Here is a 22,584-nt window from a genome sequence, read left to right on the forward strand (position 1 = left end):
ATTAACAATTGTCTTCAGTCATGATATACTTAACTATTAAGACCTAAACATCCTTTAGAAAGTTGTTTTTCATCTTATCAAAATAAGGGGGAACTATTGCACACAAAACGCTTTTGTGCATATGATCTTTTTTGTGCTTTCAGCATTTAAGATGGCTTTTGTATACAGCGAGATGGGTATCTGCCAGAAACATCACTCAGGCATTGTGGAGGGGGGATTCATTTTCAGCTCGCCTTTGTTCTATTCTTTGGCCCCAACCAAGGAGCCACGCCTGCTCCTCTACCTTGAATTGTGTGGCAAACATTCTCTTCTTTGTGGCACTAGGTGCATGAGCTAGCTCATCTCCACGGGCTTTCGTGGTAGATGGCTTTCACGGGAGGGGGGGTCACATTTGGTAACCCAACCTGGTTGTGCTCTAGGGTGGCCGTTAGCTAATGGGCCAATAAGACTGTAAAAGAGTAAGTACATTTTGCTCAGAAGGGAGGTCCTGTTCTGGATCTATTCCGTAAACTCGTGCCCCACATGGTGCTATAGCTACCTTTTCTCTTTGCCACTCACTACGCCATTTTTGTCATGCCCTCCTGGGCTCCCTGATGTTTCCCTCTATCCTCATGAGGGTTTATTTCTTTTTTTTGGTCCCTTTCTTTCTCCCAATAAATGTTTGTGTCCATACACAATTTTTTTTAAGGACTTGTGTTGTGTCACACAGAGGGAGCCACGCCCTCGGCCTGTGTGCACACTTTTATTAAATCTGTGCAGGCGCTGGGCTGCGCTGCAGAGTAATCCTACAGTAATTGTTTCCAGATTAGGGGACCCGGACCACAAAGCAGGTTTAGCCAGGCATGAAATGACCTCCCAGCACCGCAGTGTTGGCAGCCAGACCTGCCGAGGTGCCACTCACCTGGGTGAAGTCCACAAACGTCCATGGAAGCACGGAGTCTAGGTAGCCAATGTCCTTTGAAAACCTGTTGAGAATCCTCCCTGGGGGGAAAAAAAAATAATCAGACAAAGCCAGGACTACTAGATTTTCCTAGAAAATATGTTTAAATAAAACAACCCTGCACTAATGATACAGTTGGAACTCCAAACGTGGGTCAAATGCAGATATGTTCAATCCATTCAAAGTCACACTTTTTTTTTTATTTCAGCAGAGCATCTGTTTCAATAGTCACCGAAGATTCAATAGTACAGAGCTGAGAGACTGAGATGAAAAGCATTAGCCCTATCTAGTTTAAACAATGAATCATTATTTGTGCAGCATTTCATAAAGACTGGCCTACTCTTGGATGAATACATGAGGGAGCCTATTGTTCGGAAACAAAAGGGCAACAGAAGCTGCGTACCTGCCTTTATGCTCCAACTGGCAGTGTCGGTGACATTAATTGAGTTGCCTCCAATCTGCTCAGGTGTTCATTATGTTGGATGGTGCTCTGCAGGTGCAGTGGCAGCCCCTTCTTCGTTACCCCTTTAGTGACTTTGCCCTCTTATTCTGATCCCACGGCACATAGGATTACACTTCCAGCTGAGTTCACACAGTGTTTACTGCAGGGTCAGTGGTAGTCAATCCTTGCAGTGCATTTCCTACTACCTACTATCTCTGTCTCAGGAGGATGCTGACGAATTCAGAGAGGCAGACTGCAGTGTAGCCATAGTGGAACAGGACTATGACTTCTTTGTATTTTCCGTGATAATGTGACTCCAAAGTAATGTCATATTGCTTTACTAGAAATCTCAAAGTTAAGTATTGCTGGGTAGATGTACACTGTCAAAACCAGATATTTACACACTGCACAAAATTATTATTCGTGTACTTAACAGACCTCTTTTAGAAAACATGTAATCACCTGTTTAAGAGTCAGACGTTTACATACACTCAGATTATTCCTTTAAACAACTTGGAAAAGCCCATATGATAATGTTGTGGACTTGTAAGCTTCGCAGCATTCGAGTTAATTGTGGATGCATTTTTAATTGCCACACCTCAAACACATTTATCCCCAGTGGGACATAAAGGAGGAATGAAAATAAAATCAGTGAAGGTATCAGGAAGAGAATTGTGGACCTCCACAAGTCTGATTCCACGTTTTGGTCCAATTTCCAGATGCCTGAACCTATCACAATGAACTTGTTTTGGTGTGAAATTCGAGTATCAGTCCCAGAACAAAACCAAAAGCCTTTGTGAGGATGCTGGCCAAAGCTGGTAATAGAGTGTCATTACCCACGTTGAAATTAGTTCTGTATTGGTATGGGCCAAAAGGCCACTCAGGGAGGAAAAAAACATTACTCCAAAAGCAATATACAAAACCAGATTATAATTTGTACCAAGACATGACCTCTGCTCTGATTAATATTCTTGGTGTTTGGCCATAATGGCAACTGCTACATTTGGAGGAAAAAGAGGAAAACAGAAACTGATGAACTTCACAAAATAAATGGCATAACAGGGCAAGAACTAGTTGAAATGTTGAAAAAATACCCCCAGACATCTGCCGGGAAATTTAATCTGACTCCCATATAACTTTTTAGGCAGAGCTGAAAAGGTGTGTAATAGCAAACTTAAAAGAGCTGAAACAGCTGCTTCACTAATATTCTAGGGACAATATTCTGCCTTGGGGCAGCCAAGACAAAAGTGAAAGAGTTTGGAAAGGTACACATCCTGTTATAGCCGACATAAAAGCAAGACAGCATTAAAAAAAAAAACATGTCACATCAGCAGTCAAACATGGTGGTAGTAGTGTGCTGTTCGGGGACTGCTTTGTTCTTCTGGACCTGGATGACTTGCCACAATTTATGGAACTAATAATTATCAAGGAGAAAGTTCAGCCATCAGTTTATGACCTTAAGCTGAAGCGTATTTGGGTTATAAGACACAACAAAGATCCAGGAAGGTCTTGAAGTGGCCTAGTCATAGCTTAGACTTAAGCTACACTCACACTGCAGGTCTTGATGCTCAGTTCCGATTTTTTTTTGCTGAAATCAGATTTTTTTTTTTTTAGTTAGCCGTTCATATTACTATTAAATGTGGCCGCCATTAGACTTTTGTCTGATTGGTTCAAGACCGCAAAGCGACCCGCATGTGCAGATAACAGAAGGAATCGTCACAGAGCAGCGCAGTTTATGGATGTAATGGTGAATGTAATTGTTTCTAGAAGTGTTCATTAATGGTTTGTTTAAAAAATAAACTTTATTGGGGCACATAGGAAAAAATAAAAAAATAAAAACGGAGATAGCAGCCGGCATTTCTACTCTTATCATTATTATAAAGTTGTTGTGCAATGGGAGCTGACAATATAAAGACCACATCACAGCAAGACGAAGTAAGGTGAGAAGAAAGCGCCACAGCTAATAACAACGGTCTTTTATGGAGCGCTAACTGCTACTACTGTGTGTGGATGTGTAGTGAGAGACAGGAGAGACGCGAAAGACGAAAAAAATCCGACCTGACTGTTCAGACTTTGGACGCTTAGAAAAATATCCGATTCGTATACAAATTAGTACCACATAGGGAAGTGGCAAAAAATAGATTTTTTTTTTTGGGGGGGTGAAAAGATCGAAATTGGGCCGTTCACACTGCCATGAAAAAGACAGATATATGTTGTATATAGGCAAAAAGATCAGATTTGGGTCACATTTCCCTGCAGTGTGAATGTAGCCGAAAATTCAATTGAGGCATTGTGACTTTAAATTAACAGGTTATTGCTTTAAAACACTCCCATGTGGCTGATTTAAAACAATTCTGTAAAGAAGAGTGGACCAAAATTCCTCCACAGCAATTTAAAATACTGATTCTCAGTTTTCTTAGACAAATCAATTTAAGTTCAGGGGACAACTATATTTTCACAAAGGGTCGTTGGAATTAAATACCCCTTTTCTCTTCAAATCATCATCTGTAAATATCATTTTGTGTTTACTTGGGTCATTTTTGGCTGATATAAAAATTTGTTTGCCAATCCGTAACATTTAGGTGTGCCAAAAAGCGAAAACAGAGGAATTTTGTAAAGGGGAGGTGATTCTTTTACACATCACCCTTCAACCCAAAAAGCTCCTCGCCAGCTAAGGGGATGTTATGACACACCTACCTAATCTAAATTTGGCTCAAATATTTACGATCGGACATTTTTTTTCTCTCTCAAGCGAACTGGCTTCAAAGAAACCTGCACCTTTACTTTCTACCTAATTCTACGTTCCATAATGAGAATATCAATATTTTTATTTCAGTTGTGACGAGCAAGTGCCTAATTACTTTACAAAACAAAAGTCGTCATTCACTGTGACGCAAACTTATATTTAGGTTTTGAGAATAGTGCTTATTTTTTCCCCAAAAAATTAAATAACCGGCAAAGAATCTGCCTAAATGGACTTAAAAACGTGAATTTACATGACGGCAAAGTACAAGGTGCTCAGTAATGTCGGATGTGAGGAGCAGCAGGGCGGCACGCTGGAAGGATGCGGTCGCATGGCAATACATAGGCACGGTAAAACCATGGCATTGCTGACCTAAAAGTTGCCTCCCTGCTTCCAGTCAGTCCTACGGAGGAGGGCCCTGTAATCACCTCTCTCCACGGCCGTAAGCTGCTTACAGCTTTATCCAATACGCCTGCCTAAAAAAACATGCATGCAGACGAGGCCGGGCTCCCCATAACAGCCATTGCATAAACCCAGCCAGAGCATTATTCCCCGCAACAACCCAGCAATGCTCCAAATCAGCACTGATTCAAAGTCAAGTGGCGTAAGCATGTTGTACACTTAGAGGCAGACTAATCTTATTCACAGTGTGAGTGCCCCTTTAGCATACAGACATCCTGAGGGGAGGGTTCAAGCAAGCAAGGGGGTAGAGCTGCTACTGCACCAATGTAAGATACCGCTGCTTTTCGTCTGGGAATGAGGGGGGAGAAAGATTTGTCAGACCGTGTTTGTTCAATATATTCAATAATATTTGTATGCAATTTTCCTGTCTAAGCTATAAATGACCTAAATCCATGCATATCTGAACAAACAATGCCAATGAAAAAAAAAAAAAAAAAAAAACACACACGGATCTCTTTCACTGGGTTACATCATACCATGGTTGGAGGGTGTTGGAGCATCCAGCGTCAGACAGCTATCAGCTGTTTAACAAGAGGCTCAGTTAACAGTGAGTTTTATTGGGGATGAGGCAAAGACCCTTCTCCGACTGTCCAGACTATGGAGGGGATACATTACAGTGCTGCAGTTACACAAAGACATTCGCCGCATGGAAATGCCTATGAGGTAAGATCAGCGTGGGACAATGGCTTCAATCACTCTGGGTGGTTGTCAACAATATCACCTATTGTGTGGAGTGGGGTATAGACATTTCGGGATATCAGCAGCATTAGTATCAAACAATTTCTCATGCTTTGAGACTCCAGGGGTGATTTGCACCACTTTTCAGGCTCAGAAAATATCAAGCGCTCCCAAACGAAGGTGGCCTCTTAAGGTGGAGATATTAGGTGAGCAGAGCCCCCAATCACTTTTAAAGAAGTGGAACAGTGGGGTCCGGCTCGAGTGGGACTGTGTGGCTAATCGCTGTTCCCTGTAAACATCAAGATAAGGCGACGACTCAGAGCCGCTCCATGTGTGGGCCCCAGTGCAGTTGGAGGGGCTTTTCAGTGAGCAGAGTGTGATAATAAAGTAATACCAGGGAGGGGGCTGCCAAGGCTGGAGGTGGCACGGCTCACCTGCACTTCCATGAAGGGCCCACAGGCCTGGGGCAGCCTCCCACCGCCGGCACCTTGCTGCCAATACTAATACATTCTAAATCCATTCTCTTCGCTCACACTGCCAGGCTCCTGCAATCTCCTCTCCTTTCCTTTCATGCAATTAAATAGTGGAAGTGCCGAGCGAGGGGGAGCCCTATCAGCCATGCTGCACACACACGCGCGGCTCCATCTCCACATTCAATTTACACACTTCGATATCATCATCCTCTCTGCAGTACTTCCTTCACTTCGCTCCTAATACTCTTGCATTCCAGACCTGAAATACAGACATTAAAAACACTGCCTCTGTAGACACAATTAGAATCTCACAGCTCTGCCCACAGAAGATCTAATGTTCCCCGCGTCAACAGCAGCTGAGTGACACCCAGCTCTGAGGTGGCCCGCCACGCGCGCTCTGGGTGGGGGCACGATTATAACGCCATACAGGAGATGCCGATGTATATATGTGAGTGTGTGTTGACTGAAACCCCACTCCTTGACTGTGCTGATGAGCTGAAGCCTCGGCCTGCAGTCTCTGAGGGGATTAGCCCACTCAATGACACCAAATTACAGGGATCAACATTAGCTTGACACATTCACTGCTGTCTGTGCAGCTCTAACTGGATCACATTTGGATGAACAGTCGCAATAAGACAGTATGACTACATTTGGGAAACAGGAATATTTAAAGTGAAGAGAAATTTGCATACACACACAAAAAAAAATGAAACCTGCTGGTTTATCTTCTTAACCTAAATGCGGGATATATGCTGGGGACAGCGGGGACAGAAGTGAAGTAGGATGAAATATGTAAAATATGGAATGCAACTATATGGTGTATAACAATGTTAATGTCGGTGGGACTTTAGTTCACTTTAAATAAAGAGTTTGTTTACTTAGGATTAGCCAGAGCTCTCAAGCCTCATGCAATGAACGTGAGACACATGCATTTCCCTGACTTTACACTCACACATGCCACTCATGACATTCCTCACCCTGAAAACAAAGCCCACACTGAATGGGTCGCGAGTGATCTCTTCACCACACAGTTCATTCGGTGCTCAGTCTAAGCTCCGCCTTCTGCGGAGCAGTTTTGGCCTTTTTAACAGTAGGGTGGGCATCTGTAGTTCCTGCGGCTGTTATTGTTAATAGACTAGTAGAAGAGCCAATCACCACCCGTTAGGTAACTTCTTTGCCCCAAATGCTGGGGTTAAACTGTTGGGATAGAAGTTGGGTAGTTTTAACCAATTTGTTGCGTTGATGTGAATGATGTGTCATCATTCTTTCCAAGAAGCCATTTTGAACCATAGAAAGAGCCAAACCGACTTTATTAAACATCTTTCACAGGATAACAAATGGTAAGATGGAGGGTTGTGTTAACGACATTTGTTGACTGGATAACATTAGCCTGTTACCTGCTAAGTAGCTAGTGCATGCTAATGCTAACCATGTTCATCATCTACCCTTTGAATAATTGGTCATAAAGTCCAGACCAGATTTCTTAAAAGAAAACTGAGGACACCTGTGGTGCGCGGGTGTGGAGCCTTTTAGATGGCGTGAAACTATTCTTCCACTACTCTGTCTGTATCACTGACAGCACCGTGACTTGGTCCAGTTGCACACAACCTTTTTTTCTCATTTATCAAACACTGAAATTGGGAATAGTTCCGGGGACAGCTTTTGCCGCGGATATTTTGTCCAACACAGGGACTGAACCTGGAAATTGGGGACGTCTGGTCACCCTACAATAGTGTTAGATATTCTGAGATTACAGATGCTGGAGCAGCAGAAAGCAGTTACTAGAAAACAACAGATAACTCACTGACACTGTGGATGCCACAGATGTGGCATACATAAACGTATAGACAGATATCTCGGGACAGCACATAGGATACATGTGCATAAACCTTGGAGTCTATGCCATTTCACAGTTGGACAGTGACATGTGTCCTACAGACATGTGAGGGATGGACCGCTCCTGCAGGGGCGTGTCCTTGCTGATCTATATTTAAATTGATGTAACCGACATGCGGGCACTCTTGCTTCCTCATTTTTACCTTTTCCTGCATCGTGATCAATATGAGAGCCCGGTACTGCGCTGTACAATTTCTCCATCATGTTTAGATTAAATGTGTTAAAGTATAGTTTCTGCCTCAAAAGTCTTTTCTTACTGAAGAAGTCATCAATGATAGAAGACCGCTTCACCAGGGAAGAACTACGAGGACCACCGACAGGATGCAGTAATCTAAACAATAGAGACATTATAAGCTGCTGTTGTTCAGTTTGAGAAGAGAAAAGAAGGAGCCTCATCATTCTTTAAAGATCTCCATTTTGCACCAGGGATAACCAAAGGTAATTGAGCGACTTTTGCAGGACCAAATATGAAATGGTAGGATGATAAAATGAGGCTAACGGAGTTCTCTCCAGTGCAACGGTCCGTAACGCTGAATGTTATCAAAGCCACGCTGAAATTGTACCGTTATGCTAATTTTGAACATGAACATAACATAGACCTTTACCTAGCTAGTACAGGTTAGAAATGTTTACTATTCCCACTTTAACATAAAAATTCTTCCAAATAAATATTAATCACTTAATTGATATATATATATATATATATATATATATATATATATATATATATATATATATATATATAGAGTCCTTTATTCAGCCAAAAAGTGATATATTTTCAAAATTAAAATAGCAATGAAAAACATTGTTGCTTGAAACAAGAAGGCATTCTGCTTTAATCTTTTTTTTTTTTTTAAAGTAAACCATAATCAGTAGGTACATTTTGAAATACATAATAATATTTTAATGCTGTGTCAAACTGGTAAAAACGATGAGTTTCATGGGTCAAAAGTGTGTTTTTGTCAGGTTAGAAACGTACAGTGGACAGTCTTTTTCGGCTTCAAGTTCATCTTATCTATTGGTTGTCCAACAAGCCAAACACTGTGACGCTCACGTAACACCAGTGTGCATGTACGTTACTTGTTAGTTGTCCGTTGCTGGCTGCGCATGCGCACTTTTAGCGTTTATGTATCCGGTTAGCATCTGTGTTAGTCGTTTATTGTAGCTCCACTGCTCTCATTGAATTCTGCAGATTCTTTGATAGCATGGGTGGTTCTAGACAGGGGCTAACAGTGGCCAGTGTCCCTGTAATGCTAGTCCTGGCCCCTGTTATGTTCCTTGTACTGAAGATATGATACTAAATACGTTTCTTAAGATGATAAACTCTGACACATAAACCATCACTGATTGTGTCCCTTGCACCAATTTAATTTTTTGCTATTAGTTTTACTTTAATAAAGATTTAGAAATTAAAGTGTTTCACTTTTAGCCTCAGCCGTATTGAGAAATGATTACAGTTTACATCCGCTTGATCAGGAGTCTGCAACCTGCAGATCCAGAGCCGCAAGTGTCTCTTTTGGCTCTGTGGCTCACTTAATATATTAAACAATAAAATATTACCCTTTTTTGTGCCCCCATAAAAAACATTGCCCCTACCCTGGCCCCTGGGTAAATTTGGTCTAGAACCACCACTGTTCGGTAGTAGTGAAGACCCCACAAGGTCCGTGCAAAGACCAGTTTTTGCGACCGTGTAAGGTTACGCGGTGTCGTAAAATAAACTGCCCAGCAAGAAACGGTGGCCAACTCGAACCGTTCTGTATGTGACACTGAGCTTGATACACCATGGTCGCGCGGCATCACAGTCCCTCTCTGTTCTCACTGACAGGTGTGTGGTGGGAGCCTGCTGGAAAAGAAACGGCTCTAGGTGCTCAGCTAGCTAATCACATATTTTACCATCTGTTCCGCCGTTTTGTCCCACTGGCAGAAAATGTGGAAATTGTAGGAATTTGCCACAAGAAATGTTGGGAATAGTATGCTTGACTATGAAGGGTAAAACCTCAGCGGAGAGTCAGTGCGGAGTCCGCACAGCTCACACTATGCGCACAGTACACCAAAGTAAATGGGAGCCTTAGGAATCATGAAGGAATTACAAAATGATTCCCAGTACCTCTTCAATGCAAATCCAACCAAGATTCACCGGACTTTAATTAAACACAAAAAAGTGTGTCAAAGTATCCAACAACAAGGGCTGGTTTTTAATTTTTACGCAACTGAGAAAGAGAAAAAAAATAAGATTTGTTAGCTTTTGACCCAAACCAATTGGAAACTTGGCCAATTAATTTGTGCAGCTCTAGGGAAAAAAAAAACAACAACAAAAAAAACATATCTTCTAAAGTAACCAAAGTTATAGGTTTTCTTTTATACCCACTGCTTGGCAGCCATATTGTTAATCATCAGAATCTGAATTAGCCATATTGGGTATGACTGTGAGCACAATCAAGAAGTTTTACTTTGGTTACCAGCTCTTAAAACATAGGTACAGATGTTATGTATAAATGTGTAAGTATTAGAAGAAATAAAAATTGACACCAGTCAATTTAACTCATTTGTGAGGATGAAATCCTAGCCTAGTATCGTGGGTCAAACCCATGACCCAAATATATTTGTTAAATCCACCTAAGTCTGGGCAGTCTTTATCCAAGTAGATTCTACAGTATAAAATTTAGTCTGATGAGGTTTTTGTTTTAAATTTGGCACTGAGTTGCCCAAAAGAAAACCACCGACAGAGAGTCAAAAGGTGCCGATGATTTTCACAGATAGAGCAGAGCTACAGAGCTTCTGCATCGGTCATAACTCACCACAGACGTTACCTGTTGTAGTAACGTACTTTCAGAGAATAACAAAAAAACGCCTTTATGCAGCGGCGCTCAGAATCATAACCTTTAACTCGGAGGACCGCTATCAAACACAGGGTCTTTTTTTTTTTCTTTCTTTTTTTTCCAGCGGCAGCAACACACCTATTACTTACACGTGTAAACAGCTGTCAAACCCTCCGCAGCGCACAGACGCACAGTTGCAAATTACTCAGACTCATTGCGAGAACGGTGAATGCGGAAGAGGAGATGGAAGTGACAGTTATTGTGTGAGTGAAAAGGACGTTCAGACGGCGGCAAAACAGTGGAAGAAAAATGACAACAGTCGTCTACAATAGGAGAAACACAGAAAAACTGTGAGAAAAAAACGCAAATAACTTCATACTCCTTTCTAATGTGGCAAAATTATATTTTTATTTGGTTTATAATTATTAATAATTATTTAATTTAAATTTTATGTCTAACAAATTCTGGGAGCTTTGCCAATTAATCCAGTCCGAGATAAGTTCTGTTTGCCAGTTGGGAGGCCAAGTTGTAATAACTGGACTGGCCACACAATGGCTCACTGATAACAGTACAACAGAAATCAGATAGCAGTGTCTGTTAAGCCTCTCCTTTTGCTGCTCTATTAAACAGATCATTACATTATTCAAAGTGTTTGCTCTTGTCAGCGTTCGAAAGATTTCTGAGCAAGGCACACCCAGATAAGCGAGTCGGGCAGTCCGATGCCTAATGCAAACGGCAGCAGCTGAAAGACAAAAAGCTGAAGATTAAGACACGCGGCGTTCTCTCCAAACACAGCTCGGCGAAAAGGAAAGGCTTCCGCGCTTATACGCCCACCTCTAATGCCAGTGGAAAACCGCGAGCTGCCGAACACCCTCAAATCATATTTAGACTTGTGTTACCGGCTTATTATGACTCATTACACAGATACAAGTTGCCCTTCTTGTTGAGAATTCCCACCCGAGCCGATTGTGCTGTACACTCATGTCACTGTGAGGAGATTAGGCCGCGTAATTATCTCCTGACAGGTGAACAAAGCAACAGAAAAAAAACTGGAGTTATCAAAGTGGGCCACTTGATAGTTGACTTTGGATTTGACTGGCAGGTTGTGGTGATATTCCTTAACCTAATTATGTGATGTCTTAAATTAATCTGGAGAAAAAAATATATAGGGCAAGGTATAAACAATAAGCAAAAACATGTTGATTTTTTTTTAATAAAGAAAAACAGCTGCCTTTTTTTTTTACTCATTTGAACTGTTAATTCACTTTTTATATGGTTTCAGTCCACCCACTCCACTGAGTACTGCTAAAGCACTCACACAAGCCAATGAAATGATAAAAAAATGTCCACAGTGCACAAGACAAATATGTCTGTATTTGTACAGGTCCATGATCCAAAAAGAACGTTATCTAAGATCTGTGGTTCTGCAAACAGTATTTACTCATTCAAACTGTTTGCTCTTTTGTAATGCCTCACAATAAGGAAGATAACGCTCTCAAGCTTCATTTTAAATACCTTAAACCTTATGATAAATATTATCACAAGGATGGGGATTGAGATGAACATTCATGATGACCGATCACCGTCACAAAAATTCTAAATCTAATAAAATGACAACAAATTAGAATCGTATTTTTCTACAGCAGAGTTTTGGATTCTTTTACAAGGATCAATTTAGCTTATATGTGATATTCAGATAAATAAATAAAAACTACACAACCTCTCAGGAGAATAAAGTATCCATTTTTAAAGGCTAAGATTTTAAATTGAAATGATTACATCATATAAAAAAAAAACTTAACAGTCATGACAAACAGGAAAGATGAAGGGAGAGCTAGTAGGTGTTTTTAAGCAGAACTGGAAGTATGTCAGAGTAAAGTAGCCGTCTGCCCTCTAGTGGTGACGCGCAAGAACAACACTTCAATGTTCTCAACTCCTGATCATCGTCCTGATGCATCACGATGCTGAGACGAGAGCTTACCTGTTGGGTTGGTATCAAAAAAGCGGATGGACGTGCGGAGGATGGCCCTGAACATGTTGTTGTGGAGGGTTTGAGCCGATTTCACCAGGACATTGAAGAAGACCAAGCTGCGGACGAAGCCCAGCACCACTGAGGTGGCTGTTAAAGCTGGAAAATAAAAGAAAAATAAAATAATTATGTGAAATATAATTGGGGATTGTTGGTGTGCATTTATACCACACAGCAGCTTCAAGTAAAACAGGATTTCTTTTTTTTTTTTATCTGGTGTTTTGATGGAGTCTCTTTGGAATGTTTTATGGCAGACAAATATTTGACCTGACCTTATTGTTCCCAACTCTGCCAGTATTTAAACAGTATTTTTTTAAACTATGTAAGGATTCCTCTGCTGACATTGCAATTCTTTTAATGATAAGAAAAATATATTTTAATTTTTAGAAGGCTTGGTTATGTGTTAAGTAATACTAGTATTTCTTTACGTGATCAATACACCTTCACCGGCCTATTATTTAGTGCACCTGTTAAATTGCTTGTTGATACAAGTAGCGGACCAGCCAATCACAGGCATTTAGGCACCAAGAGGTGGAGAAGACGTCTTGCTGAGGTTCCGACCTACATAAGAATGTGGGGGGAAAGGGGATTTAGGTGTCTTTAAACATGCCATGGTATTTGCTGAGAGGTGGGCTGCTCTGAGTATTTCAGCAGCTGCTCTCTAAGGGTTACAGAGAATTCACTGAAAAAGGAGAAACTATCCAGCCAGGACAGTTGTGAGGACAAAAATGCTTTGCTGATGCCAGACAAGAACGGGCAGGCTGATTTGAGAGGAGAAGCAGCGGGTCCCACTCCTATCAGTTAGGAACAGAAAAGTGAGGGTACAATTTGCTCTTAACAAAAGGTTTAACAACAACTGGACATAAAGAAATTACCAAAAAAAAAAAAAAAAAGGTCTGGTCCAATTAATCCTTGATTGTTGCTCACCATGTCCATCCCTTCTGATGGCTACTCCCAGCAAGATGTGCAGTGGACACACCTGCAGCAACTGGATGATGCGGTACTTTCAATATGGACCAAAATCATTTTCTGGATTTGTTTTGAACACCTTGTTGAATCTCTCCCACACAGAATTAAGGCCAAGGAGGGTCCAGTTAGGAGTACCTAATAAAGCAGCTGGGGATTGCTGATGCGTTTCTGGATTTGTGTTATATGTTAGTTCCCTTGGCACGGTGGAGAAACTCTTAGGTCCTTTACTTTTATTCACCCACTATCATAATATATTCCTCCAGGCTTTGTATTAGGTCCCCTGCGCTTTGCTTTTAATATAAAACTCTTAGGGATTTTTTCCCCCAAAGACATTGTATTTCTGACTATGGAAATCATGTGCATCAGTGTTAATTGAGTGCTGCTGCTAAACACTGTTTGTTATATCCAACGTTCACATGATTCTTACAAATGTCTGCTAAAAAGGGAATTTGATAAAAGGGCATTTACACATACAGTGCCTGCTTCCTATAATAATGTATAAAAGGGACCTGAAAAGGACAGAACTGGTTACAGCTGGATTGTTTATATCCATTTTAATGGAATCAATAAAGAGTTATCTCAGTCAGGCTGATTGGTTTTGACACTGCCTCAGTGATTGTTTGCACATGGATTGGCTTTTTACTTGCTTATGCTGAAAATTAGCTACAGTCAGTTTGTGTTTCTTTAGATATTTTTATTTTATATTACACGTTTTACTCTTCTCGTACCAAGCCTTTTTTTAAATAAAGATATTTTAATGTCAATTAGACAATTACTTGAATAAAGTACACATCAGTAGCACTAGTAGTAGTGGTATTAGTATTTGCAGCAATAATAACATGAATAATAATTACCCTTGATACATGCATTAATTACTATATGCATTTTTTTGGTTTATAATTTTGTTTTTGTTATGTGTAAGTACAGTTTTCTACAAAATCAACAAATTAAGACATCTATATATCAATACAAGGAAAATTCTATCAATGCTACTCTTCCAAAATTATATCAATTTATGTTGAAGTCATGAATTATACAGTTATACCTTCTTTATCTGGTATTCTTTTTGCACGTTTTACTGTTGAGAGCACAGAGGCTGAAAAAGTGAAAAGGCTGAGAGTCACGAGAAGACAATCAGAGGAATGCAGCAGCCGAAAGGAAAGAAAGCCCTCCTATCTCGCTGTACAGCTGAGACCCATGTAAGCGTACATTGGGCCTTGAAGGCCTTGGGCCAGAGCCAAAGAACTGTGGATCTGCTCAATGAACGACTGCCGCATTCAAAGTAGACAAAGAGCAATGGGAGCTCAGCAAGCTTCACCTGCGTAAACGCCTAGGTACAGGTCAAGGTCCAGCTGCTGAGGGAAGCTGCCATTGAGGTGCTCAGTCACACCGGCGTACTTCTGTTCAGAGGCCCTGCGAGTCAGCCGCCAAACGACCAGAATGACAAATAAACACGACAAAGATGTTGGGTGGGTGGGGTGGGGGGGGACAACATCAGGGCACACATTTCATATATTGTGAAGCTCAAGGTTGGTTTCAGTAAGAGACAAACAAAGTCAAGAAAAAACGTTTTGTTCAGTCGTTTTCTATGATATCCTCAACCATTTTCAGTCAGAGGTAGAAAAAAATGCCTGTTTGACTTAGAAAACTATCTACTCACATTCTTGGAACATTTCATGTTTTTTTTTTCAATATGTGATAAGAAATTAAATCTCACCAGTGGGAAAGCCACCAGTCCTGAAGAACAAATGTAATCTAAACACAACACGTACAAAAAAAAAAAAAAAGGGATTTAACATAGAAACCCTATACATAGAAAACTTGAAACACTCGTTTAATTTTCACAAGATGCAGCTGTGGTACAGAAACAAAACTAACTTAAGAGATGAACTCACCTGAGCTAGTCCGTTAAGTAAAATGAGAAACAAGAGGACCAGGAGGTTGGCGCCTGCCAGGAAATATTTCACATACATACTCAGGCCGACATTTCCTTCTAAGCGGCTTTCCTCCTCCATTGGTTGCACTACCTGCATGCAGAAATCATGGTTTAAATGTCAGTCATCTGAAAAGAGAAAAAAAAAAAAAAAAAAAAACATCTAAAAAAGGCCCAACACAGAGAAGCAGGAAAATGTGAGTATCTGCTTCCCTCTAGTGGCTGAAACGATGCACAGCGGAGCAGAGAGTTGTACGTTACCGCTGTCAGGGAATCTCCAGCATCGATCAGAGAGTACCGAGAGGAGGAAAGGGAAGACATGGAGGAGTTGTCAGAGAGGGTGCAATGGAAGGAAGAGCCGGTTGCAGGCAGCGGGGTCACGTCCCGCCTCTCCTCATCCTGGTCCTCCTTAAGAAGGGAGGTGAAGTCTATGCCAGAGCCTTGCAGCTCACTGTAGGTCCCTCGTGCAACCATCTGGCCCTGAAAGAACAGGGTATCAAGAGGGTAGATTCTCATGGTACCTTAACCTTGTGTAAGATGACCAGGGGGATCGCAGTAATTGCCATGGCTGTCCAAATAGAAAGAGGTGTAGGAGCTTTCTTTCAGCCAGCTGACTGGCAGGGGCAGCAACAACTGAGGGAGAGGCATTATGCCTGCACTTTCTCTGGCTCCTCAGAAATAGAACTTTAAACTGCAGCAGCAATATGACTTAAACGTTTAGCCGTTTTGAAATCACAAGTTTTACAAACTTGTGGTTCCTTCCTGTATACCTGTATACCTTGATGACGACCACCTCCCACAAAAATACACACACACACACACACACACACACACACACACACACACAAACAAACACACACATATCTTATATCGTTTAATGTCTACAGAAGTAGTGAAGCACAAACCTCCTTTAAGACCACAATCTGATCTGCAGCCTTTAGATACTGTAGTTGATGAGTTACGAGAATGCGAGGCTTCTTCCTCAGGAGTCCACAAATGCACCTGGAAAAAGAATATGAGTAAGTGTGAAATGAAAATAAATAAATAGTTTGATATTCACTAACTTCTCATCATCATTAACGCAGCAACAGTCAAAGAATGTACTCCCTATCATTTATCATAATGAAAATTGGATCTTTACCAAGTTCTAATGTTATTTATATCTAACCTCAAATGAAAAGAACCGAGTAAAAGACTACACTGTCCTTATCTAAAGGACAAAAACAAATACAAAATGGAAAAAACTGTGTGAGGCAAAAGATGTACAGCCATAAAAGGAGGAGTTTCGTCCATTTGCTGGTCTGGAGAGTACATGCGTGTTACTACAATGACAAAAAAGGAAAGAAAACAGCACCGAACATTGCAATTCTTGTTACACATAAGTCTGTGAGGGTTTATAGAGCAATTCCCAAACGCCATGAAGTTAATTATTTGATGGTGAGAAAGATCGCTCACAAACGGAAAGCATTTTAAGTCATGAGAAAATGGCTTAGCAAATTCACACCAAAGTCAGACCATTCGATGCTCAGAGAAAATGCAAAAGCCCAACAGCTCTATTTTAGACACTATGGGCCTTAATCAGCATGGTAAATGTTAAAAGCAATGTTACATCTGAATAAAGCACAAGACTTCTGAAGCAATTTAATTGGAACAACAGCACTAAAGTAAAGATTCTTGGCCTTGATACACAAAACAAAAGCTTCAGCTCTCTGGCAGACGGTCTCATATTTCACCCTAGAATATGTTTAGTATACAGAGTGGCTCATTGTCGAGTTACTGATTGGAAGACTCTACGATCCTGTGGTTTTAAAACAGGCCCAAATCATCAGCCTCAACACCCATGCTTCACATTTGGTTTAAGGTGTTTGGGTGTATAATATGGGGTAAGATAACTGTCAATATAAATGTATGCGTAGGCCTCTAAATTTGTAAATGTAAGTCAATAAATGTAAACAAATTTGAGATTTGCATTTGTTCCTGGTTGTCAACTCATACATACATGTGACATCAGATGTTTCATCTGCGAGAATACAAGTTTAGAAGTTACGAATACAAGTTACAAAGTTACAACTTTGCAACAGTAGACATACAAATCACAAATTGATAAGTACATACGGTGTACGATAACTGTCGATATTCAGATACCTATGCATACGTTTATATTGACAGTTATCTGTTACCTCTATCTGATTTCAATGCTGTAGTGGGATCTTGAGAAAGCCACGCAGGCACAACTGAAATCAAGGAATACTGTAAAACAGAGTGGGTGAAAAGTAACTTTTTCTAAAATTCAGGTCAAATTAAAACAAATTTTTAGAACCTTGCAAAGGGCAGATCATTTTAATATTAGAATGAAACACTAAAATGTAACTAATAAAAAAAAAAAGAGTGCCCACATTTTTCGAGGTGAAGATACTCCTAACCAGACTTACTCCTCAAAGAGGTGTCTGCCCACTTCAGCATCCACGGCACTGAGAGGGTCATCCAGCAAGTAGATATCTGCATCACGATACACCGCTCTGAAAGCCCACAAAAATGGAGGCTATTACTCTCACCAAAGAAGAAGTTAGCTACTTTAAAAGCATTCAGCACACCTTGCCAGGCTGACTCGTGCCTTCTGTCCTCCGCTGAGGTTGGCCCCCCGGTCCCCAACCATTACCAAGTCACCACCAGGCAAAAGATCCATGTCCTGAGAGAGGACAGACACAACTTTGGGTAGGGATGCTCCGTTTTGTTTGTTTTGTTATTATATATATATATATATATATATATATATATATATATATATATATATATATATATATATATATATATATATATATATGGCTCATATTTGCAGTTATAATAGACTCAGAATAAGCCATGCGGCATAAATGTATAAATCTGCTAATCAGAGCATAATAATGTAGTGAAATGTGTAATAATGAAGTACGTCAGGGTTAATTCTCACCTTCTTGAGGGCACAGGCTCTCAGGACCTGCTCATACTTCTTGGGGTTGAACGCATTACCAAACACAATGTTGCTTCGGATCGTGCCAGGTAAGATCCACGGTTGCTGGGGTGTGTAGGTCACCTCTCCTCTGACCTTGACCACACCATGTTCCTGACTCAGTTCTCCTAGTATGGCATTCAAGAGCGACGACTGACATGAATAGAATTCAAGATTTAAATGACAAGGCTGACACCCTGGAGACACCCATTTTTTGATTTGAAATTCCTTTTTTTATATAAAGAGCAAGATAGGAGTTGGGAGACAACAAAAATACCAACAATTGTTTTAACATATAGTTTTTCAGTGCAGGCCGCTTGAGGTATTTCAGGGATTTCAAACGGGACTAAAACTGTGAAAACTGAACAGACCTGACCTTTCCAGCTCCGACAGGGCCAATAATCGCCAGCAGTTGCTCGGGTTTCACTGTAAAACTCACATTCTGTAAGGTTGGTGATTCAAGATTCTGCAAAAAAAAAGATAATATAAAAATGAACTCTGTAGAGCCCATGAAGTAAGTTAGTTAATAGCAGGTGTAGCTACAACTAAAATAAATGTATGTAACATGGCCAAGAAAAGAAAAAAGAGTACAGGGTCTCCCAGGATTTCTTACCTTATCCCAGTAGCATTTCAAATCTTGTATTTTCACCATACAGTCCCTCTTATCTGCCACAGGATTTCCCAGATGCAAAGTGGCAGCTTCATTAAGCAGAAGAAATTTCTACAGAAAGAAATGGTTGCAGGTTTTTTAAACTATACCAAAATACTAAAAATGTGGAAAAATACAGACATGAAACAACATATGTACATAAAAACTGTAGACCTTTTCAGCAAAATATAATGTACTATTACTGTAAACATTATACATATAGGGTAGCTATAGATAAAGGATGAATTTTGAATCAAGCCAAAGGGGGAACATTTATTTATAGTTTATTCACTGACTCCCAAAATGTATTAACATTCTTTTTCAAAAAGTGACTTAAACACTTTGTAACTTAAACACAATTTGTTACTTTTTTTAGATTTGTTTACTGTATTACTTTGGTGTATTGGTTTAATCTTTGCATTTTTTTCCTTTGGTACATGAAACAATGTTAGATTAGTTCTATTTGTTACAGTTTGGTACTTTATAGCTTTGGTACATTTGCTAATTTGGTACTTTCTTACATTTTCTTTTACAATTGGTAGCTTGTTACTTTTGTAACTTGGTTCCATTTTTTTACTCACTACATTTTTACATTTGTCGAATTTGTAGCAGTTTTTACATCTTTTGGTTTGTTACTTTGCTACATTTCTCACTTTATTACAGTTCCTACTTTATTATATATGCTACTCTGTTACATTTATTACATTTTTCACATTTATTTCTTTGTTAAGTTTGGTATTTAATATTTCTTTATTGTAATGTACTGGTTAATTTTTCCTTCATTGCTATATTTGTTAAATTTAGTACATTTTCTACATTTGTCACTTTGCTACAGTTCTACTCCTGTTCAATTTTTAGAGCTGTTACAGTATGTTACAGTATGTATGTTATGTATGTTATTTTGTATTTGTTACTCTGTTTTTGTATTATTTTTTGCAATTTTGCTAAAACTTGTACTAATTAATTTTACCAGAAGAAACAGTGAATAGATAGACCTTTGCAGGACGGACTTCCCTTAAATGAGAAACATTCTGGTGTTCTGGTTTCTTGAGATCTCGTAGAGACTGTTGCTAGTATTCATCAAAAAACAATCTATTGTATGATCTTTTCAAGAGGTTGTGTAATTTAATTTCTGCTTGAAAGATTTATTTTATTCTCTCTTGACAACATGGAAAGAAAATTTTGAAAGTTGAAAGTATGTCAGCTTTATTGCAGACATTTCTGAAAAATAATATATTTATCATAATATGTGAAACAATGTGTGGGAAAAAAGCAACTGTTTCTACTGGAAGGACTATTATTTTCTGTTTCTAATGGATTTACCTGAATCCTCTGGATGCTGATGAGAGACTCTGAGACCTTCTCAATGGCTAAGGGGAAAAAGAGTGTGATGGTAAGTCTGACTGCCCCATACAGGGAAACGGCCATGAACAGTTTACTGGCTGAGAGCCTGTTTCCTGTGAGCACATAAACGCAGACGGTGAAGAAGATGACAATCTTGCTGGCCACAAAAAAGGACGCCATGTTCAGGCCACGGAGGTAAGAGCTTTGCATGATCTTGGAGATTTCCATTCTGTAAAATCAGAACATAATAACACAACATCAAAATTAAACTTAATAACAGATCTGAATAAAGGGTAAGACTAAATTTGATATTGCTCCACTACAAACTGGAAATGACATTATTACATAGAAATCTTTAAGAAAATGAAGTGGAAAAACCAACTACTGCACCGTCTGACTTCATCCACAAGTGCACCAAAAGGTTTCTCCCACCCGTACATCTTTATTACTCGGATCCCAGAAATGACTTCGCTCATTGTGCGAATTCGCTCGTCCGTTAACGCTGCTGTTTCAGCCCTGAAATAAAAGACACAATACGCAGAAATGAAGCGAGCACAACACAAGACCCTTTTATAGACATTGGGAATCGATGCGTAACTGATCGAACCTGAGACTGGAGAACAAACGTCCAAACATGGTCTGAATTGGCATCAGAATGAAGAGGACCGCCATTCCAGCAAGACATGATGGGCCGATAACATACAGCAGCAGCAATATCACGGATATTGCTTGAAGCGGACCAAGCCACAAGAAGTGTAAGTATAAGGTAACCTAAAGATAGATTGAGAGAAGGGTGAGATGATACAACATAAACAATGCATGGCACCAAGGGCACGGAACAATATAATAAACAGAACCAGACAAATATGTTGTCACCCTTACAGCTAATTGAAATATTGATTAATTTTTCCATGAAAAGTGACTCAGTTAAATTTGTCTAATGTATACTTACATGCACCCAGTATGTAATAACCTAAAAACATTTGTAAAACTTTCTCCAACCAGCTCTGTGTTCTTGTGACCACTGCTGTCAATGTCATAAGGTTCATAAGGCAAGGCAAGCAAGTTTATTTTTATACAGCACTTTTCAGCAACAAGACGATTCACGACCCGAATGATGAACGAAGCTTTCAAAGTGAAGAACCATGTATCCACAGTAAAACATGGAGCCAGCTTGGTTTTGTTTTGCAGCTGCATGTCTCCATCTTGTACAGTGAATCTTTTGTGAAAGTACAGTTGCAGGTCTTGAGACTCTCAACAAGTTAATGACCCCAAATATACAACTGTTAGCAGAAATGTCAGGAAAAACAATTAATTGACCTATTCTTAAATGGCCCTCTATGAGCCCAGATTCTGATCTCACTGACGATCTTTGGACAGATCTGAAAACTGCAGTATAGGGAAACCTCTTTGTGAAACTGTGACAGCTTGAGCAGCTTCCCGAGGAAGAGGGAGCCAAACTACTTGTTGGCATATGCAGATGTCTCATTATGAAGTACAGAGCTTCAATGCTGCAACTGTTGTTGCCACAACATATTAAATTAAAGGTGAGGTACTCGAAGTAGAGCCACTGCTCTTCCACATTGAGAGCAGTCAGCTGAGGTGCCTCGGGCATTTGTTCCGAATGGACCCTGAACGCCTCCTTTAGGACATGTTCCAGGCATGCTTCAGCAGCAGGAGGCCCTGGGGTGGCCCAGGACACAATGGAGAGACTAACCCTTTTCCACTAGTACCAACTCAAGGCAGTTCACAACAGCTAGGGTCACTTTTCCGCTTTTCAATTTGTAATGGCTATGTGGAACCGTAACTATTTTTTTTTTGTACCTGCTTGCTTGCAGTTCCAAGCAGACAGAGTCACACTGAAAACGTGACATCAGAAGTCTGTCAATCACTGATTGGTTAGGGGGCGGCGTCACTAGTCACAGCTTCTTTTAATTACTAATATCTTCAACCGTTAAATCATTGACGCTGGGCTTATTGTGTATGAGCAGTATTATCAAAGCAAGCTAGAATTAGACAGCGTTAGCATTAGGTATCGTTAGCTTATATCCACATGTCCTCTAGCTCCTTCCATTTTCTGCCACATGTTTCTCTCACTCTCCTGTACATATCCAGTGTGCTTCATCTGGCTACCCACAGCCTTCTCTAGTACTCCTCTTTTATTCTGAGTCTGACAACAGCCGAAAACGGAGCAGCGCTCTAGGCTGTTGTTGTGTTT

The 22,584-nt window shown here is 40.2% G+C and overlaps 1 protein-coding gene across 1 annotated transcript in view; it reads right to left on the minus strand.

Annotated features, from left to right (window-relative positions):
• The window catches only part of LOC105933605 (multidrug resistance-associated protein 4), a 101,491-nt gene that overhangs the window by 71,618 nt on the left and 7,289 nt on the right, over positions 1-22,584 (minus strand). Inside the window, exons 6-19 of the mRNA XM_036139248.1 lie at positions 20,974-21,137; positions 20,757-20,882; positions 20,346-20,595; positions 18,987-19,094; positions 18,750-18,839; positions 18,335-18,526; positions 17,979-18,073; positions 17,817-17,903; positions 16,290-16,386; positions 15,646-15,864; positions 15,347-15,478; positions 15,169-15,206; positions 14,770-14,864; positions 12,435-12,581 (exon numbers count right to left, since the gene is read on the minus strand). Of these exons, the coding sequence (XP_035995141.1) occupies positions 12,435-12,581; positions 14,770-14,864; positions 15,169-15,206; positions 15,347-15,478; positions 15,646-15,864; positions 16,290-16,386; positions 17,817-17,903; positions 17,979-18,073; positions 18,335-18,526; positions 18,750-18,839; positions 18,987-19,094; positions 20,346-20,595; positions 20,757-20,882; positions 20,974-21,137 (1,840 nt within the window). The remainder of the gene's footprint in view (positions 1-12,434; positions 12,582-14,769; positions 14,865-15,168; positions 15,207-15,346; positions 15,479-15,645; positions 15,865-16,289; positions 16,387-17,816; positions 17,904-17,978; positions 18,074-18,334; positions 18,527-18,749; positions 18,840-18,986; positions 19,095-20,345; positions 20,596-20,756; positions 20,883-20,973; positions 21,138-22,584) is intronic.

The sequence above is a fragment of the Fundulus heteroclitus genome, chromosome 7, assembly GCF_011125445.2.
Source record: "Fundulus heteroclitus isolate FHET01 chromosome 7, MU-UCD_Fhet_4.1, whole genome shotgun sequence".
Classification (NCBI taxonomy): Eukaryota; Metazoa; Chordata; class Actinopteri; order Cyprinodontiformes; family Fundulidae; genus Fundulus; species Fundulus heteroclitus.